At 40.1% G+C, this 19,448-nt stretch overlaps 1 protein-coding gene and 1 long non-coding RNA gene across 2 annotated transcripts in view; both read left to right on the top strand.

Moving 5' to 3' along the window:
- The first annotated feature begins 5,691 nt into the window (after positions 1-5,691).
- LOC125285271 overlaps positions 5,692-19,448 on the top strand; it is a 39,598-nt gene continuing 25,841 nt past the window's right edge. The window contains exon 1 of the mRNA XM_048229634.1: positions 5,692-5,894. Within this exon, the coding sequence (XP_048085591.1) occupies positions 5,762-5,894 (133 nt within the window). The 5' untranslated portion in view covers positions 5,692-5,761. The remainder of the gene's footprint in view (positions 5,895-19,448) is intronic.
- Positions 6,093-13,691, top strand: LOC125285272. The gene is made up of 2 exons (XR_007192005.1): positions 6,093-6,560; positions 13,456-13,691. It is a non-coding gene; the product is annotated as an uncharacterized LOC125285272 (long non-coding RNA).

Genomic DNA, 19,448 nt, shown 5'->3' with positions numbered 1-19,448 from the left:
CTATATCTGTTTTTTTAAATAAGGCCAACTAGGGTCTGACATTTTCACAGTTAGAAGATTATTCCTGTACAGACACTGAAAAATATTTTAGGTGGATAACATCACTGATTTGGCTTCACAATATTTTTTTAAAAATAGGTCTATGGGACTTAACATTAGAGCTGCTCTTTGATAGGAACGCAACCACATGGGGCGCTGATTTTCACTTTCCCTCCCTATAGTGCTGTCCTATTGCGTGCAGAGGGAATTTGAAAGACAACCGATTATCCCGCCCCTCGGACTGAGTACTGCGAACGGTGAGTGCCCAGACCCTACATTTTAATGTGGGTCTGACTTGTAAGACGCGAGAAATTATATATAGCCTCGGAAACATAGAGACGTCAAGCTATAGGCTATCCTCGCTTGAAAGAGCTTGTGTGGACAAATAGGATGAGGAGTTAAATGGCAATGATATTATTACATACTCGTTAATCTAACTCCATTTGATTAATAATTTGTATCACCAATCAATTACCAAGTAACTAGTTTATCAGCTATGGAGGAGAATGGCATGGCACATTGACACAAAACATATGAGAATTAAATATATAGATTGGTAGGCAAATGAACAATTTATTAGGCATTAAGGCAAATTTATTAATTAAGCCTTAAAGGTAAATGTAACCAATATCACTTCAGTTGAAGGTAAAAGTAAACTCATATGTTCTACTGTAATAAAGTAGAGTAACAAAGGAACAACCAAAGAAACAAATGAAGCTTATCAAAACACAGAGATAAACTTAACAAGTTAAGGATTAACAGATACACCAGATGAAACAATACAAACCCAAAAATAGAGAAAAGGGAGAGAGAGAGAGGGTGAAGGAGAGAGAGAGGGAGAGAGAGGGCGAGAGAGAGACAGAAGACCAAGCCACAAGGGCCCAGCTCCAGAGGAGAGTCAAGCTGGAAAAGAAGCCCCCCGGGAGGACAAGAGCCTCCACTTTTATCATTCACTTGGGCCACCCCCGACTCATCAGAGCCTTTGTTATCTGAGGTGGATGGGTGTGGCCCAGGTGGATATCATAACTTTATGCTACAGTTTAATTCTTAATGTACAACTATGCACAGATACATTAAATTGTAATGAAACCATGATCAGACTGTTGCCCACATTACAAGTATTAATTCAAGACCAAACATGAATGTATTATTCACAACACATATTTAGAGAGCAATACTGTATGATAATGAAGTTGGCCTATCTCACCATAAGACATCAAGTAGGCACAGTTACCCTCTCAGTAGAGGGGCCAGAACAATGAGCAAATGGTCACTTTATGCATGAGCGGGTGTTGGGAATCTTTGGCCATGGCCAGCTAAGACAATACAGATCAAACACAGGTATCCACACATGTAAATTGAATGCAAAAGGCATTCTTTAGAAATGCAAAAGGTTTGAGCAAAAGATAAACAGGCTAAAGATAAACCATAACTAGAGCTGATGTAAAAATAATATTACCTCAGTTCATCCATCTGTGTTGTTTCCAGTCGAGGTAAACTCCAACTAAGTGCAGGTGGGATCTGGCATTCCAGGTCAAATGTACCGACCAGTGTTGCCAACTCTCGCGAGACAAATAAGCAACTCTCACCTCAAAAAGAAGCCCAAAAGAAGCCCAATGCTGCTGTAACCTGTCACAGCCTTAACAGCATAGCCTGTTTGTATAATGAGTGAAAGAATTACTTTTTAAAGCCAAAACTAACATTCATTTTCCATTGTATTAAAACATTTGCCCACAAAATTAAGCTAAATTAAACTCATTGCAAATGTAACAACATAGGCTACACATTCTCCTTCTGAGTTGAAGTTGCACTCGGCTTGAAAGTGGATGTAGCCTTATGCAGATGGATCCAGTGTAAAATAATTTTATCAGAACAATAAAGTGTCCGTGTAAAATCTGTGTGTGTGTGTGTGTGTGTGTGTGTGTGTGAAGAGAGAGAGGGAGAGGTGTGTGTGTTCCTGTGTGGTTTATTATGAATATGAATCAAACAGTAACAATAAAAATCAACAATAAAAAAGTGGACAGATAGGCCTAGGCCTAGCCCTAAGCCCACTGGTATAATTATTACCCTGGCTTGTATTTGGGGACCGGCCTTTATTTGTCCGAATCGACGATGTCCCTGGTTATTATCCGAGGCCCGGCTATAAATAGAGAATAGAATCTCGGCCATAATTTGAGGATTTACTGTATGGCCATATCTGCTGAGTATTCAGGGTATAAACTTGAAAACGGTATTTTCTTGCATTTGTGAAAATAATTCCGTTCACACCGATGATGAAAACAGCCAGGGGGTGCCGAACTCATTGATAAAATAGGTGACCAAATCAGAGATTCCAAACCAACAAGGGAACAGCGTGAAGCAATGCAAAACGCTGAAGTTCGAAAAGATTTCGGTGTGTAAACCTCGACGGACGGCTGTAGCGATGTTCTGGAAAAAGAATAATAGTTTTACATGTGCAAACTGTTACATGGGAAGCATAGGCCTACGCAAAACGCTTGCTGTCTGTCTGCCAAAGTTTATTTTCTCAGTCTCGCCTTTTTTCTCGCATAGCCTACTGTAGGCTATATGCACCAAGTGCAACTTCTAACATTACAAAAAACACTCTTTACTCATCTCTTATTTTACCCTTGTTCTGACTTTTTTTTTCCCCTTCACCAGCCACATGTCTGACACCAACCGAAAAACAGAGAGAGAGAGAGAGAGAGAGAGAGAGAGAGTCGTTTGGAGTAGCGTATCGGTAGGCTATATAAAAGCAGAAGATTTTCAGCTTGCTTCGGGATTTAATTCACTTTTGGATTGTTTGATTTGATTATAGTGCTAAATGCCGACGTTCAATTTCAATTTATTTTTTTAATCAATTGACAGCCCTAGAAAAAAAACATGAATGAATAAATAAGTAAGACAAAACATACAATAAACAACAATAAAAACTGTATGAGACAGTAAAGACGTACATATCCCCTGGAAATATGAACAATAAAGCAGCAGAGTCAGTGAAGCAAGGGTGATCAAAGGTCTAGTGGTTGACCAAAATGTTGGGAAAAAAGAAAGGTTTTTTTTTTTTCAGAGTGTAGGTGCACGGTTCGCAAATGACCTGTGTCCAGCTGATTTCTTCTTTACGGATGGAACAATCAGATGGCCAGCATTCATAGAGCGCAGAGCATGTGATGGTGTGTAGGGCTTAAGGAGCTCGCTGGTTTGTATTGGCAGCCAGTGAACAGAAGCTAGGACTGGTGTAATATGACTGTATTTCTTCACTTTTATTAAGACTCTAGCTGCAGTGTTCTGGACAAGTTGGAGGCTCCGTGTTGTACTTGCTGGGAGACCAGAGAATATAGCATTGCAATAATCAAGTCTTGACGATACAAAAGCATGAACCAGTGTTTCGGCATCACGGAGAGACAACATGGATCTAATCTTAGCAATATATAGCATATTAGATGGTAGAAAGCGGATCTAGTGACCACTTTGATATGGGGCTGGAAAGTAAGATTAGAGTCAAATGTAACACCAAGATTTTTAACAGTTGGGCTCTCAGAGATAATTACAGTTGTCATTTTTTAGAGTATTACTCCTAGTTGGTCTCACTATGAGTAGCTCAGTTTTGTCAGCATTTAACAGTAGGAAGTTCTTACACATCCATTTCTTAATCTCAGTCAGACATGTTTGCAATTTCAATTGTGTAGAATTGTCATTTTGCAGCACAGGAACATACAAGCATAACAGTGAAAGTTCACACCAAACTTGTTAATTATGGTGCCTAGTGGTAGCATATAAATGGAAAAGAGCATAGGGCCAAGTACAGACCCCTGAGGTACACCAAATTTTACATCACACTGTTCAGAGTTGGTGTTGTTGAAGGTTACACACTGGGTTCTGTTTGATAGATAAGATAAGATAAGATAAGATAAGATAAGAGATAGATAAGAACCAAGAAAGGACTGACCCTTTGATTCCAATGAGATTCTCAAGACGCCTAAGAAGTATACTATGATCAATCGTGTCAAAGGCTGCACTCAGGTCAAGAAGAAGCAGGAGGGATACTTGGCCAGCATCACTTGCAAGCAATAAGTCACTAGTGACTCTAGTCAAAGCCGTCTCTGTGGAGTAAACAGCCCGGAATCCAAACTGAAATTTCTCAAATAGAGAATTGTGAGATAAGTGGGCTGTGAGTTGTTCCCCAAAAGCCCTCTCAAGAACTTTAGTCATGAAGGGCAAGTTGGATATGGGTCTGTAGTTCTGCAGGACTTCTGGGTCCATGTTTGGCTTTTTGAGCAGTGGTTTAATTACTGCTGACTTGAAGGCCTTTGGAACAGTGCCAAGAGTGAGTGACTTATTAATAATGAGGTGATAAGCACTACTTAGGACAGGGAGCAACTCTTTACACAAAGCAGATGGTATTGGGTCCAACTGGCAGGTTGTAGGCTTTGATATTTTTACTATGTTCGTAAAGGCATTCAAAGAGATGGATTCAAACTGAGAGAAAATACAGTCGGAATGCAGAGCTAATCCATCAATATCTGTAGTGTCTGAGACATCTGTAATAGTGTCAATTTTCTCTCTAATCAAATCAATTTTTGACGTAAAAAAGGTCATTAAATTGTCAACAGTGAATTCTGTGCTAGAGAGAGGGGGCATGTGATCTTGTGAGTTTGCTGACAGTATCAAACAGAAACCTAGGATTGTTTTTGCTAGAATTAATCAGGTTTGAGAAATATGTTGCTCTTGTAGCAAAAAGGGAGTCTTTATACTTTTTAAAACTAGCTGCCCAGGCCGACCGGTCAGTTTCAAGTTTTGACACTCGCCATTTGTGCTCCAACTTTCTGCAGGTCCTTTTCAGCTCACAAGTGTTCGCTGTAAACCATGGCACTGATTTCGTGCGATTGCGCTTTTGTGACGTCAGGGGAGCAGCGCAGTGGATTGCCTGGGTCAGTGCAGTGTTTAGATTGTCTGTTAACTCATCAAGAGATGATGTATTTGAACAACAGGATAGAATGTTAGGCATCCACTCGGATAATAAACGCTTGGAGTTATTGTCAATGTGGCGAGAGTTATGGATATCGGGGCGGTGATCCTTCCATAGCTAGTTGAGCAGAAAGCAGTTGATGCAGGTGCAATCAGTTTACTTGGCTCTATGAGGGGGCCTAGTTGAGCAGCTGGCAGTTGATACAGGTGCAGATCAGTTTAATTAACCCTTTATGATGTCATAGTGCCCATGCAAAGTCTATGGGTAAAAATAAACTTGTTTTTTGTTAATATCGCAAAAAGTATAATGTTTACAAAAACTAATACATTGCTTAAATGTTCTTTTCAAGACCTACAAAGTTTTATTTGGAAACAGTTGTGGGCAGAGTAAACAGTTGGCAGGAGTCATAGTTGATAACAACTGACAGTTGGAATGGCTGAATAGTTAAATAGTTTAAATTATTTAATAGTGAATTATTGAAGTGAGGACTTTTATTTTGAAAACGTTGTGGGCAGAGGATACAGTTGGCGTGAGTCAAAGTTGATGACACTGACAGTTTGATGGCTAAACAGTATAGTTGAGTAGTTTAAACGGCATTTATTGGCGAAAGAGAAATTATTTTCTGGTTCCGATCGACTCGTGCCTTGAATTACCCATATGATGTTTGTCAATTTTAAAGACCATTTTTCATGTAAAGACATTTGCAGTTTGTTTCGTAACTATTGAATTACAACATTGTGAAAGATCGTAATTCCAATGACTACAAACCCATCAGTCGCGCTAGTGATGTTAGATAGCCCATTCAGAGGGACACAGGATTGTACAACAACAGGTCTTGGGCTTCCCTTGCCGATGAAAATACCACGAGTCAGAGGATTAAACACATCAGGTAAATTGTAATCGTCCATAGACTGTACATAAACTACTGTTAAGTGACATAGCTGGCAGCAAGATGTAACCGTCAACTAGCATAACTGTTAGTCGTATCGTTTCATTACATTGGTGATGTAAATCGTTTGAGACGAGAGATGTAGGATTCGCACAAAACCAACATCCCAGCAAACACACTAACGTGGCCATCACGTGGCCGCAACGTGATTTTCCAACCAATGTTTACGTTGCCGCCACGTTAATTTACAACGTGGCGGCAACCGGAAAAGTGGAAGACGCCTTGATGTTGCCGCCACGTTATTTGACAACATTACCGCGACATATCGGCGACATGCAGGCAACCTTCCTGCAACTTAATGGCCACGTAACCGCAACGTTATAGCAACATTAAAACCCATGTTGGATGTCGCCAGAATGTTGTCAGGATGTTAAAAAAAACCCAGCTCTGGGCGGATCTGCAGATGCAGTCCTCATTTGCCCACTCACTTGGTTTAAGAAGATCAGAGCGACATTTCACATTTGATTACACCATTTATTTAAATTAATTTAATTTGGGAGTTCCTGGCCGATGACTTGATGTGCTGCTGCTGCTCCTCCTCCTCCTCCCCTCCTCCTACTGCTGCTGCCGGGCCTACAAGCAAAGAAGAAAACCTTTAGCTTTCAGGTAAGAGCTGCACTTTTTTTTGAATTTGTGCAGACTGTCCCGAAGTTTTACTTACGTTTTATTGTGCTGTATACTCCGGGTTCCGAGCAGTGGCGGCTTCTCCTTCCCCTTCAGGTTACTGCCTCCAAATTTAGTAGTGTGGGCTACAGAAAACAACATTTCAATTAAGAGAGGCACAACATAGCCAACGTTTTCGGTCACCAACCATGAGAGAAAGGGTTCCACTTTCATCTCACACACACAGGCTACTAGCTCGTGTCTTAGAACATGCCAAACTAACGTCTTCTCTGGGGAGTCCGTTACTGCATATATCTCATATAAAATCATAGCACACCATCTACTAATTACACTTGTCATATTCAATAACATTCACATATCATATTAATATTAAAACACTAACATTACAGTACAGTAAAAGTACAGTAACAAAGAAGTACAGTAAAGCGTAAATCTCCGATTGGTTTTATATCATTCAATTAGCTAAAAGTTATCTTATGCTACATGCCCCTATAATGCAATTTGCTTTCTGTGATGCTAATCACTTTCGCTAGCCTTAACAATCTTTGCTAGCAGATAAATTACTCACCGGCGTTCAAAAGAAGTGGACAAAGGCGTGAAAACAATGAGGGAAGATTAAGGACAAAGTAGAAATAGTAAAAGCGACTTAGAGGTATTAAAAAATGATTCACGATAGAAAGGTGTCAAGGAGTAAAAGGTTTTGATTCAAAGTCTATTCATTCAAGTGTAGCGTTATCGAGTAGAACGTAAAATAAACGAATTCTGGTATCCAAGCAACACGCTTGTCAAAATAAAAGCCAAAGATCCTTAATATTAATGTTTTGCACCTACGTCATAATGTCATGTGACCGTTTGTTTACAACTAGAGTGGTAGGCAAGAATGGTAGGCAAGGCACTGCAGAGAGTGGTAGGCAAGCCTACAACAGTCGGGTTGCATAGGCTACACATAGTTACAAATAGCTTCAAAATTGAAATTTTAATATCAAATATTGACCGGGATGCCGACCACTTGTGTAGGCCCTAACAGTTGGTTTTACAATAAGAAGCAAAAAGGCTTGACGAACGACGTTTAGCCTACCTATCCTGTGGTTGTGGAGGATGATGGCTAGCAGCTGTGAAGTCTTATTCTCAAGATAGCCTAATGGTGTAGCCTACTGTCTGAAGGCGTAGGCTAAAATACTACTATCTACAGTCATTCAAAATGAATTGCCAGAGATAGGCTATGAAGGGAAAAAGTGCAGCATTTTAAACATGGCAAGATTATTTTTACCGAACAGTTTGTTCTAATTTGTCTCATTGAAATTAGGTGCTTGTGGACATCAATCACCTATCTTCTGTCCTTCTATTTCTAGTTATCATGAGTGTCATTTGATTATATAATCACAACAAATGCTAATAAATGAAAACAGAATAGGCTTATGTGCTATAGGCTAACGCGTTACAGGTCAGGCTAACTCCGTATGTCAAAATAAACTGATTTCATCCTAATTGTTTAGCTTATCACACACAACAACTTAACACAGCAACCTCAAACACCACTGTTGAACCTAGGCTACTGCTTCAGTCATGTAAGAAATAAGCAGTTTATGAATTATCTTTACCCGTTTAATCAAGTCCACATGACTAAAAATAACAACATATTTAAAGGCTGAGCTAGCATAACAGCCTAATATAGGCGATGCTGCTATGGATAACTAATAAAAAGTTTCATACAATTAATGAACTTTATCACTCACATTCTGAGTTTTTCTGGGTGATTATATATCCATGCAGATCGCCTTCGAATAAGCCATCGCTGTTATATGATATATAATATGTTACAGGATTCATGACTAACGCCATTAATGTTACATGATGCTGACTGACTCTGGCTATAACAGTAGGCTACCGTTTTAACGTCTGCTGAGTCTACTGCCTACCAAGACCTGTCGCTGTTCAGGTGAAGTTAAATGATCAAATATTGTTTTCAGAAGGAAGACATGTTCCTTTCTGGTCAAATTTCACAGTTTCTAAGAAAGGCTATTGTCTTCGCAGTAAAACCGAAGTTTTGAACAGAGAAAAAGTTAGGCTACCATTAGGCTACATGCAGGTTCTCCCATAACGTTATCGATACAGATAAATGCACCAAATCAGGGCGATTTTATAAACAACGTTCCTGTGACAGGCTATCAAATATTGAACAATGGGATAACGTTTCATCATCACCTTTATTGATGCCTGAAATGTTGACATTGCTGAAATACAGAGATGTAGCCTACTGGAGAGGCAGCTGCAGACAACGATGTTCAATGGGTTCAACTTGTCCCTTGCCTACCAGCTGGATGTAAACAAAGCTATAGAACCTAGAATATGTCACAAAAAAAGCGTTAATATTAAAGATAAAGCAGGTCAGGGCTTCTACAATGGAATGGAATTGTACACAGTTCCTGCCTCCTGGGGTGGGTCAGAATGCCGACGCCACATTGTTGATGGAATGCCTCAAAGATTCTTCACACATTTTCTCTTGACTGGAGCTAACCTGGGTGACTGAATATTGAGAAATGCGGTCTGATTTGAGGTAAGTTGCTGTTTGTATTACAAGTTGAAATATTTGAAGGTATTTGTGTTTAGTCTGTGTCTATGTAATGAGTTAGCTATGTAATAAAATATCTGCTGAGTTTAGCACTATTATAACCTTGTATGCCGGGCCATGAATATTAGCTCATTGGGGAGTAGCTGAGTAACCTTAGCTAGCACTAGCTGACGTTAGCTCACCATCTGATAGCTGAGGTGCTAGCAGATACCTATCAGATTAATTTGGAAGTGTAACGAAGCCTATTATCAGATGGAAAGTCAGAAAATTATTTTTTGTGTGTGTGTGTAGCTTGAATACCTTCATTTTTATGGGAGCCTATTCCCCCTTGTTATCTGTTGCTGGTTGGTCACAATTGTAAACATGACCTAAAATCAGCATCAAGATGGCTTGTGGATCCGATCGACTAACCGAGAGGTCTTTTACAGGCAAGCAACATTGATTTAGCAGGTAGAAGTTTTGAAATGTATTTAGTTGCTAATCAAAAAAGAGTATATGTACACAGTTGTAGTGGTGCATTTCATTTTATTACCAGCCTAGCTTTTAAGCTCATGCTTCATGAAACCAATCATACAGAACATCTCAGCAAACCATGAGAAAGTAGCTCGGAAAAAAAAAAAACTATTTAGATTATAACATAACCCTGTTATCTGCCTTATCCAGCACGACTCGGATCAGGGTGGCTTCTACGACCACATAAGAAAAGGAACCAGGTGGACTCTGCCAATTATTATTATTATCAGTCTAGCTGCTAGCTAGCTAGTGAAACAACCAAACACCAAATGGCATCTACATACACTGATTGAAAGTCAGCCTTATGTTACTTGTACTTATGTAAAGCCAGCTACCTTACTACTACTACTTACTTCTACTATGTCCTCTAGTATGTCTCCTATTTCTTCCATTTCTGGTTGGTCTGCATCTTCCCCCATTTGGCCATTCACTATCACTCTGTCCTCTCCTTTAAAAACATGTCTGTATTATATTTCCAATGTAATGCATGATTGATTTTAAAAAATGTTTTGCTGTTGTCTCTTTGTTTTAGGTACTGTGCATGCTGGTCATATCACTTCAATCGTCAGACAACAAAGGGATGAAGAGATTCTACTCTCCCGCATGCACACTAATCTATTGATGATGTTAGTTAATTTAAAGACAAGTGCAGTATTTAGTTTTGTAAATGCTTAACTGTAATCTATGTATAGGGTCAACACCTACCCATATTTCCATGTCTCTGCAAGACACGTCTACTGCCATTTGATGGAGGGGGATTAGGACAGTTGATCTTAGTGGGAATAGCATCGTCTGTAAGACGCTTTCTTTTTTGCTGTAAAATACATTATCATTATTGTGCTATTCCTTATTCCTCCAGGGAGACTGCAGAATGTGGATATGTATGCAGGTGTTTAATTGTGGGATTTGCTAAAAATGTGAATTTCAAATAAAAACATACCATATGGACAATCATGCTAGTTTCAAAGTGAGCCTCACACACTCCAAACCCTCCTTTTCTCAGGTTTTCCTGCTTGGAGCGGATGGACAGGTCGGCTCTCCTTATATTAACAAGCCACCTCTTTCTTCTAGTAGTTCAATAATATGGTATAGAAAAGATAAATGTCAGTGTGTATCATATTTTAAGCTTTTTCATCAAGATGTAAGTATTGTGGTTGAGTAGGCTTAACTTAGTGCATGGTTGGTAGGCCTAACGATAATGGCCGTGTGGTGGCGCTGTGGGATACATCGATTGGCGCTACCTAATTAAACATCAGTGGTAAGGCTAAGTGAGAAAACAGACTTTCTTTCTAACGTCGTTTGGTTAAGTGTGGAAATTAGCTGTCCAGATGATGTGATATGGCCTACTCGTTAAACATAAATATAGGAACACACTAGCCTAGCCTACCCTATGTTAGCCTATTTCATGGTGTATGGCCGTCAGTTATTGGCTATTTGATATGTCCTTATAATCTGGAAACAAACTATGCTGTTATTATGCTACTACACTACATACCTATCTACGTCCGGAGGGAAGGAGAAGACCGAAAGGTGTCTGTTATTGCAGCCAATTGCAGCACAAAGTTTTGGCATTTTCGGGTTTGAGTGATCAATATCGAAGTCGTAAGCAACGGTAAATGAGCAACGGTAACCTATGTATTTGGATCTTTGAATATTCTTATAAGAACATTCGGCTACCTAGTAGATCGCGTGCCAGTGGGTTACAGAAAAACAGACAGACAAGTGGCAAACAAAAGTGGTTTTCTCCTTAAAGGAGAATTCGGTGATATTGACCTAAAGTGTATTGAAACATGATACCAGTGTGAGGCGTATGTCTCATAGCCCATCTCGGCTTGTCCCCTGCACTCAAAATCTGGCTAGTTAGCCCGATGCTACCAACAGCTTTTTCATCGGGCTAGCCATGCAAATAAATCACTGTTTTACACCCATTCACAAGGCTCAATGTATCTCCACACTTCATTTGGTAGACTTCCGGGGCCCTGACATTTTAAAGCGAGACATTGAGAACTTTGAAAAAGCACTGGTAGTTTACTTACAAGTCGACGTTTAGGCCTACAGACGGTATCTTTAGTTTAGCGTTTGCAGCCATCTTGAATTTAGTCGCGATAAATTGGCAAGGGTAAGAATGAACAGGTATGATAAGGCATCAGATTCCACAAATAATTCAGGTGGAAATGCATGGATTCCAGTTTCTTCCAGTAGCAGCAACTGGAATCCATGCATTTCCACCGAAATTATTTGTGGAATCTGATGCCTTATCATACCCGTTCATTCTTCTTGCTCCTTTTTATCGCGACCAAATTCAAGATGGCTTTGCAAAACGCCAAATTCGTGGAAGATACTGTCTGTATAAATCGCCTTGTAAGTAAACTACCAGTGCTTTTCAAAGTTCTCAATGTCTCGCTTTAAAATGTCAGGGCCCTCGGAAGTCTACCAAATGAAGTGTGGAGATACATTGAGCCTCGTGAAATGGGTGTAAAACAGTGATTTATTTGCATGGTTAGCCCGATGTCAAGGCACCACTATTGAAAAAGCTGTTGGTAGCATCATTTAACTTGCCAGATTTTGGAGTGCAGGGGACAAGCCAGATGGGCTATGAGACATAATGTTCACACTTTCGGCATCATGTTTCAATACACTTTAGGTCAATATCACACCGAATTCTCCTTTAACCGTTTATTTGAAAAAACGCCATGTCGATGTCAGAATGTAAGGAACAAATGTGAATTACAGAAAATGCATTAAAATGTCCGATCTCGAACTGTATAATTAAGGGCTGGGGCATAATCCGAGAAAAAATGATTTCTTCCATAGGGCCACAGTGTAAAGAATCTCTTGCTAGTCTCCTAAAAAGGCGTGGCGCTAATGAACCCTACGTCATAGGGGAACAGGAAGAACCCTTCTGTGAATCGTCTCGCTTTATCAACCGTCTCTGTAAAAGCATTTCCCGTTGACTAGAAAATCGTATGTCCTTCTGGATTTTTAATTATTTTGTTATTTATTCAATTTATGTACCTATTTATTTAACATTGGCAACTAATTTTGGGTTTAGTAACCAATGCTTAGGTGGGTTACACCACCACTCCATCACCCCTCTCCATCAACTTTGTTTGTCGTGCACATAAAAATGTCAAAGCAAAATAAGATTTAGGTAAGCATAGACAATTGACTCAACCTAATGTTACATCTAAAAGGCAAGCTCGAATTAACAATGTTTGGTCTCCTCAGTGCCAATGCACAGGCTGCAGAGGGCAGCATGGTGGTACTCCTCACATCTGGTGTAGAGTAGAGTTACAGGCATAAAAACAAGATCAGTCAGAGACTTTCTAATGAGGAGACAGCACTCAAAATCCTCCATAGAAATGCATGGGGTACTGTTGTCTACACATATCCCACCCCTTCTTCGCCAAAATGTTGACATGTGTATACATTGAGCCAATCATGTGGTGTGATGTGACTACATTGAGCCAATTATGTGCTGTGTTGTGCAGACATCGTGCCAATCATGTGTTGTGAACTCGCCACTGGAGCACACTGGTGTTGTGAAGCCTTGTGCACGCGTATTTCTGCCGAATAGGATGCCCGATGAGTACCCAAAAAGCGTTGCAATATGACTGCCGAGTGGAGGAACTTGCCTAAAAGGACTTTGGAGCAGTCAAACTCAGCTAGCTAGACACAATTGTTCTTGTATAGCTGTCTATGCACACTTTTTCATTTCGCTTGATATTTTATTAAACTGTGAGTGTGTGAACAGAAAGTATTAAGATATTCTTACCTTTTTTTCTTTTCCAGGGACCGAACTGAAGAGGGATCGATCCACCATTTTGGAGACAACCGGAGGCAACATTGATAACCCTGACTCAGTTGCGACAGCAGAACCAGCATCTCTACGGCTTAAGGACAACTTCAGCTTGATAGAAAACTTGCAACACTTAATTGACATATGAACTGATGTTGGATTAGCACCACTTAGCCTACTTGCTGATCGAATAATTTGGTGAATACAATAATAATTGAATTATAATTAAGCTGGTGTTGTAATGTAGAATTATTTTCTCATGCTATGATTTCATACAACATTTGGGTTTTATGGAATTATTTGTTTTCTTATTGGACAGGAGACAGCTATTCCCAAAAGTGGGAATATCCCAGGTCAATAGAATAATCTGGTGTTTTAAGGTTAATTAGTCGGTGCAGAATTAATGTATTGAATCAACACAGCATTTGTGATCGCGAGGGTTGTTACCTTCGGCCACTCTGCCTCAGAACCTCGAGGTTACAGCCAAACAAAACACCTGTGATTATATCATTACCCAACACTCCTACTCACACAATTTGAAATTGCTTAACCTCTTTTCAGCCTTGGTAACTGAATACTAAAATTAAACTTAGGTTGATTGTCAGTTATCAGTCTTATCCTGTGGGTCATGTGCACTGCTGTTATTTTCTTATAACTTAATATAAAGCATAGTTTGGATTGGATTCTGATTAGCAGTCAGTGGTTTAGCTACTCTCCACCTCAGCCTCTCCAAGGTCGTTATGCTCTCTCCTGGTTGACCAATGCCTACCCTGCAACGTGGTTTGTTTGTACACATCACTTGAATTCATGAAACACATGAATTTTACTTCAAATGTTAATAGAAAGAATTGTCAGTGTGATTTATTAATGTGTTCCCTACATGCATTTAAAACAAATGATTCATCAATTCAGTATCTGAATATATTTGATTGCTATTTTTCAACTGGGTCAGAGTTTGTGGAAATTAGAAAATTGTAGTTCTGGATGCTAAACATTAATCTCAGTTTAGCATTTCTGGCTGGAAGATAGTTTGACTTAAAAAATAAATATATAAATAATATCTCTGATTTATTATTGCATTTGATATAACCTCAGCTAACAATTGGTGTTGGGAAACGGCAACATTGCTAAATGACCATAGGGCCACGTTGCTCAAGTCACCAAATGGCAACGTTACCAAATGACCATAGCGCCATGTTATTCAAACCACTAAATGGCAACGTTGCCAAATGACCAGAGGGCCACGTTATGGCCACGTTGCTCAAGTCACCAAATGGCAACATTACCAAATGACCATAGCGCCACGTTGCGGCCACGTTATTTACACCACCAAATGGCAACGTTACCAAATGACCGTAGGGCCACGTTATGGCCACGTTGCTCATGTCACCAAATGGCAACGTTACCAAATGACCAAAGCACCGCTATGCCACACGCATTTTACACCACCAAATGGCAACGTTACCAAATTACCATAGGGCCACGTTATGGCCACGTTGCTCAAGTCACCAAATGGCAACGTTACCAAATGACCATAGGGCCACGTTATGGCCACGTTATTTACACCACCAAACGGCAACATTACCAAATGACCTTAAGCATCACGCCAGGCAACGCTGCTCAAGTCACCAAATGGCCATTTCATAGTGGCAACGCTAGGTATATCGTAGCAGGAAGGTTGCCAGAATGTTAGTTGGCCGTGACCAACTGGCAACTTATAGGCAACGTGGCTGTTTAGTTGTGTGTTAGCAACTGTTAAAGTCTATCGAACAACTTCTTGACGTGAAAAATTATCTTTTAAATTCACACACATCATATGTTTTAAATTTGTGAACAGAGAATGAATACCGGTAATGATTTTAATTATATTAAGGAAAAATATTTGTACTTCTGATACTTATAAGTATTATAAGTATTTTTTTAAAAGCAAGTACTTCTGTACTTCAACTTAAGTAAAAATCCGACTTAGAACTTTCACTTGTATTGGAGTAATATTTGACATGATGTATTTATACTTTCACTTAAGTAAAGGAATTGTGTACTTCGTCCACCTCTGATTATGTAACGGTTATAAGCAGGTAATAGAGGACCCTTGAATCACACAACAACTGAAGAGCCAAATTTATAAAAATGCAAGTTTATTAAATATTTTCTAAAAAAACAATCATGTAACACTTTATCGTTTCTAAAATCAACTAGATGTACCGCATAGCGGTACAAAATATGACCGCCACTCAGTCCTGTTAATTTGTTCCGCAAAAATAAATCACACTTTGTCTCCATCTTTTACTCCATCCTAGCCTAGAAATCTAGACGCGCCCCTAGCGGCAGCAAATTACATTTGCTGCCTAGTCTAGCAACTCTCCGTTGGCTTGTGAGCTCCAGAAATCGAAACTTAATCAGGCCTTTGAAATCGTGTATAGAGTCGTTTGGTGGGCTTAACATAATGATTGATGGCAGAGTTGAAACGGTTTGGCTTGAATTCCCTGCTACTTGAAAACAAATATCCTATTGGCCCCTATTAGTGCAGAGGGAATTTGAAAGACAACTGATTATCCCGCCCCTCGGACTGAGCACTGCGAACGGTGAGTGCCCAGACCCTACATTTTAATGTGGGTCTGGCTCGCCAGGCTAACTCCATCCCCCACTCTTGAAACTTTTCTGTATGCTCGTTTGGCATTCCTGAGTGTGTGTGTGCAGCTGCACAGAAAGTAGCCTACTGGTGCTGAATAGGTGAATAGACTGTAAAATAGCCAAAGAAGATGTAGCATTGTTATAAAACCTTTAAAATCTCTAAACAATCACAAGTAGGGCAGTTCATCACAGTTCATCCATTGCAACTAGATTGATGAAAGGTCACTTACACCTGTAGGCTACATTGTATTTGGGAAAAGCAAAAGGTATCAGCATAATGTTATTTTTCTTTCTTTTTTTTTTAAATGTATTTTTAAACAAAAACATCTCTGTCAGTTCCATGCCATTTTCAACAGCTATCAAAAACAAAGGTCATTTTTGGATGGATGGATTTTTTGTGAATGTTTCTTCTTCTACATAAGATTTTAGTCATCTTTAGTTCATGTGATACTTTATTGTCAATGCACAAATTAAGTAACAGTAGTCTGAAACGTTATTGTTAATGCACAAATTGAGTAACAGTAGTCTGAAACGAAATGCTGTTTTACATCTAACCAGTGGTGCAAATAACTGACATGTCCAAATGGGCCTTGATGAAATGCATCGCTAGACTGTTCTACACATTTTAACGGGCCAAAGTTGAAGAGCTGTTGTCCGTTATTGTTCGTGCAAGGCTGATTCATGTTCCCTTGCATTGTGTAACTGAGGTCCATGGCTAGTCTGGCTTTCACCAGACCAAGCTCAATCTTGGTCTGGTGAAAAATAAATAAAAAAATAAATAGCGGGCAGATCAGGCTGGGTTCACCCAGCCTAGTCCATAGGCACCCGATATTGTTTAATTTTCCGATTGAGATATCCACGCTCTGGCTATTCTAAATGCAAAATGCATCGGGGAGTTATGACAAAACTGTAACTAACAAACTAGATCCTAATAGAAAGCTGTTAGCTTCCCTAAGCTACAGGTAGGCTTATAAGGTAGGCCTATTTACAACATAAATTGTCAATAGGCTGTGCTGGCGACACAAATAAAATCTCCTTTGGAAACCAATGGCTTACGCCTTCCAGTATCAAGCGGACTTAAACTGCTATATCGTGGCGAAAAGTTGTAATAAAATTCACGCAGCTCCATGAGTCAAGGAAAGCGCGAATGAAGTAGCCACTTCTAAATGGGACCCACTACACAGTAGCTTAAGGTGTGTTGCTAAAGCAGCCATAATGAAATGAAGGTGTCATTGTTTGGATACTTCACACACACGTCCTTTTTAATTTCACAGACTACAACTACCAAGCTGGAATCAAAGCACATCGATTCCCCTCTCACACCCTGTACGCACTTAAAACAAAACAGGCGTCTCAGTCTCGAAAGATACAATAACAGTGCTGCTATCAATTTGCTTGGTATAACCGCATTTATAGTTTTCTACAAATGCAATCAATCATATTGGCCTCCATCACTCAACCAACGCTAACGGTAACATTACCTAGGTCCCTATTGATATTATAAGATTAACGCATTCTGCAGTAAAACCAAGCATGTCCGATAAACATCCTCAGATTTATTTCTTCAAGAAGAAATGGGAATTACATTTCATGTGAACATCATCCTATCCTTATTAGACGTTCTCTGCGGTAAACTACAGTCCTTGTAGGAAGCGCCCACTTTTAACTTCCAACAAAATTACGTCTCACTGCAACGATGCGCCATCTAGTGGACAAACGACTACTTATTGCCAATACTGGAAATGCAGCCATGATGATGATGGTGATGAATATTTTGGCTTTCTTTTAATCCTATTGAATTTGTAATTATGTATCGGCCGTTCTAATACCGATAGTATGTGGGTGCCTGTGTGTGTGTGCATGTGTGCAACGCCATCTACAGGCCAATGAGTGTACAGTCACTAAATGTACACATAACCTAATTTTTTTTAGACCCCCCCATGGATGAAATTCTACGAAACTTGGCATACCCCCAGAGAATGCCAGGTCAGTCATACACATACAATTTGGTGCAGTTCTGAACATCTTAACTGAAGATAGGGGCGATTAAAGCAGAATGATATTGCATTTTCATTTTTTACAGTGGGGGTGCAAATCATAAATGAGTGATTATGGGCCATGTTGATGTGGGCCCTTGAGACCAACATACCATAAAAAAATCTTCATCCTCAGTGCCATGGTTCAGGTAGTCATTTAGGAAAAACTGCATTTTTTGGGTTTCGGGGGGGCCAGCGTGGTGGGGGAGTGGCCCCCGGGGACCAAACGAAATCTTTCCGTAAAAGTCTAGTGGGGCTACATACCCACCAAATTTCATCTGCCCCGGTGTTTGGTGCCCGGGTATCGTTGACCAAAATTTCAGGAAGTAGATGACGGGGAAAAAAAAAAAGACTTTGACAATCCCTATATGACTGCTTCGCTAGCTTCGCTAGCGGCGGTCATAATAAGCTACAGAGCATGGCTGCTAAGGGGCAGAAAGTGCAAAAAGGCAAATGTGACACCCTTAATACCGTGAGTAGGGGGTCTTAATTTCTACGTCAGGGAGTGCAGTAGGGAATACAAGGCATATGCTAGATTTAAAGTCAATTGGCAACTTCTAATCACGCCACTAGGCTACGGCACAAAAAGCACACAATTTAGTGACTTACTGAACACACTAGTCACATAGGGGTTAAACGCTGTAAGTTGACAAATTCCTACACACCACTAGGCTACAAGCATAAGGTCACACACACACACACACTGGAGTGACTTTTTAAATGAATTAATCACATAGGGGTTTAAACACGGTAAGGTGACTTGATACACACATAGGTGATAAAACACACTCAAAAAAGGCATCTGTCTGAGACCCCAGTTTACATCCCTAAAGGCAGGGAAATCATGACCCCAGGTCGTAAGCCCTGTACTGTAGGCAGCCTTGTATAATTCACTATAACCCCAAAACACAATTACTTCAGTCCATGCCACACACTGAAAATGTCAATAAGAATCAGAAAGCAGACTCAGTTCTGTTGACGCTTCTGTCGCCCATAGACCCAGCCCCCGACTTGTTGTCCAATCCGTGAGCAGCAGCAGGGTTGTAACTTTCCGAATTGACCATTCGAGCCCGCCTCCAGGAATCGCGCTGTGAAAAGCAGGAAGTGTAATCAGCGTCCCAGGCGAACAACACATACAAATTCACTTCCAGCTGAGCGTCAGATACGACATAGGAGGAATCACTTCCCTTTAGTAGATGATTTTGCGTGCGTAGCTTAGTTAGATCATTCTCCCTTCTTCCCAACGTCACTGGTGGCGTTGATCCTTCACACGGACTGTAAACAAGGGGGAGGCGGAATCAGCTGGCACAGACGAC

Source organism: Alosa alosa, chromosome 20 (genome assembly GCF_017589495.1).
Source record: "Alosa alosa isolate M-15738 ecotype Scorff River chromosome 20, AALO_Geno_1.1, whole genome shotgun sequence".
NCBI lineage: Eukaryota > Metazoa > Chordata > Actinopteri > Clupeiformes > Clupeidae > Alosa > Alosa alosa.
The sequence above is the reverse complement of the archived record's forward strand: the minus strand, read 5'-3'. Positions and strand labels throughout refer to the sequence as shown.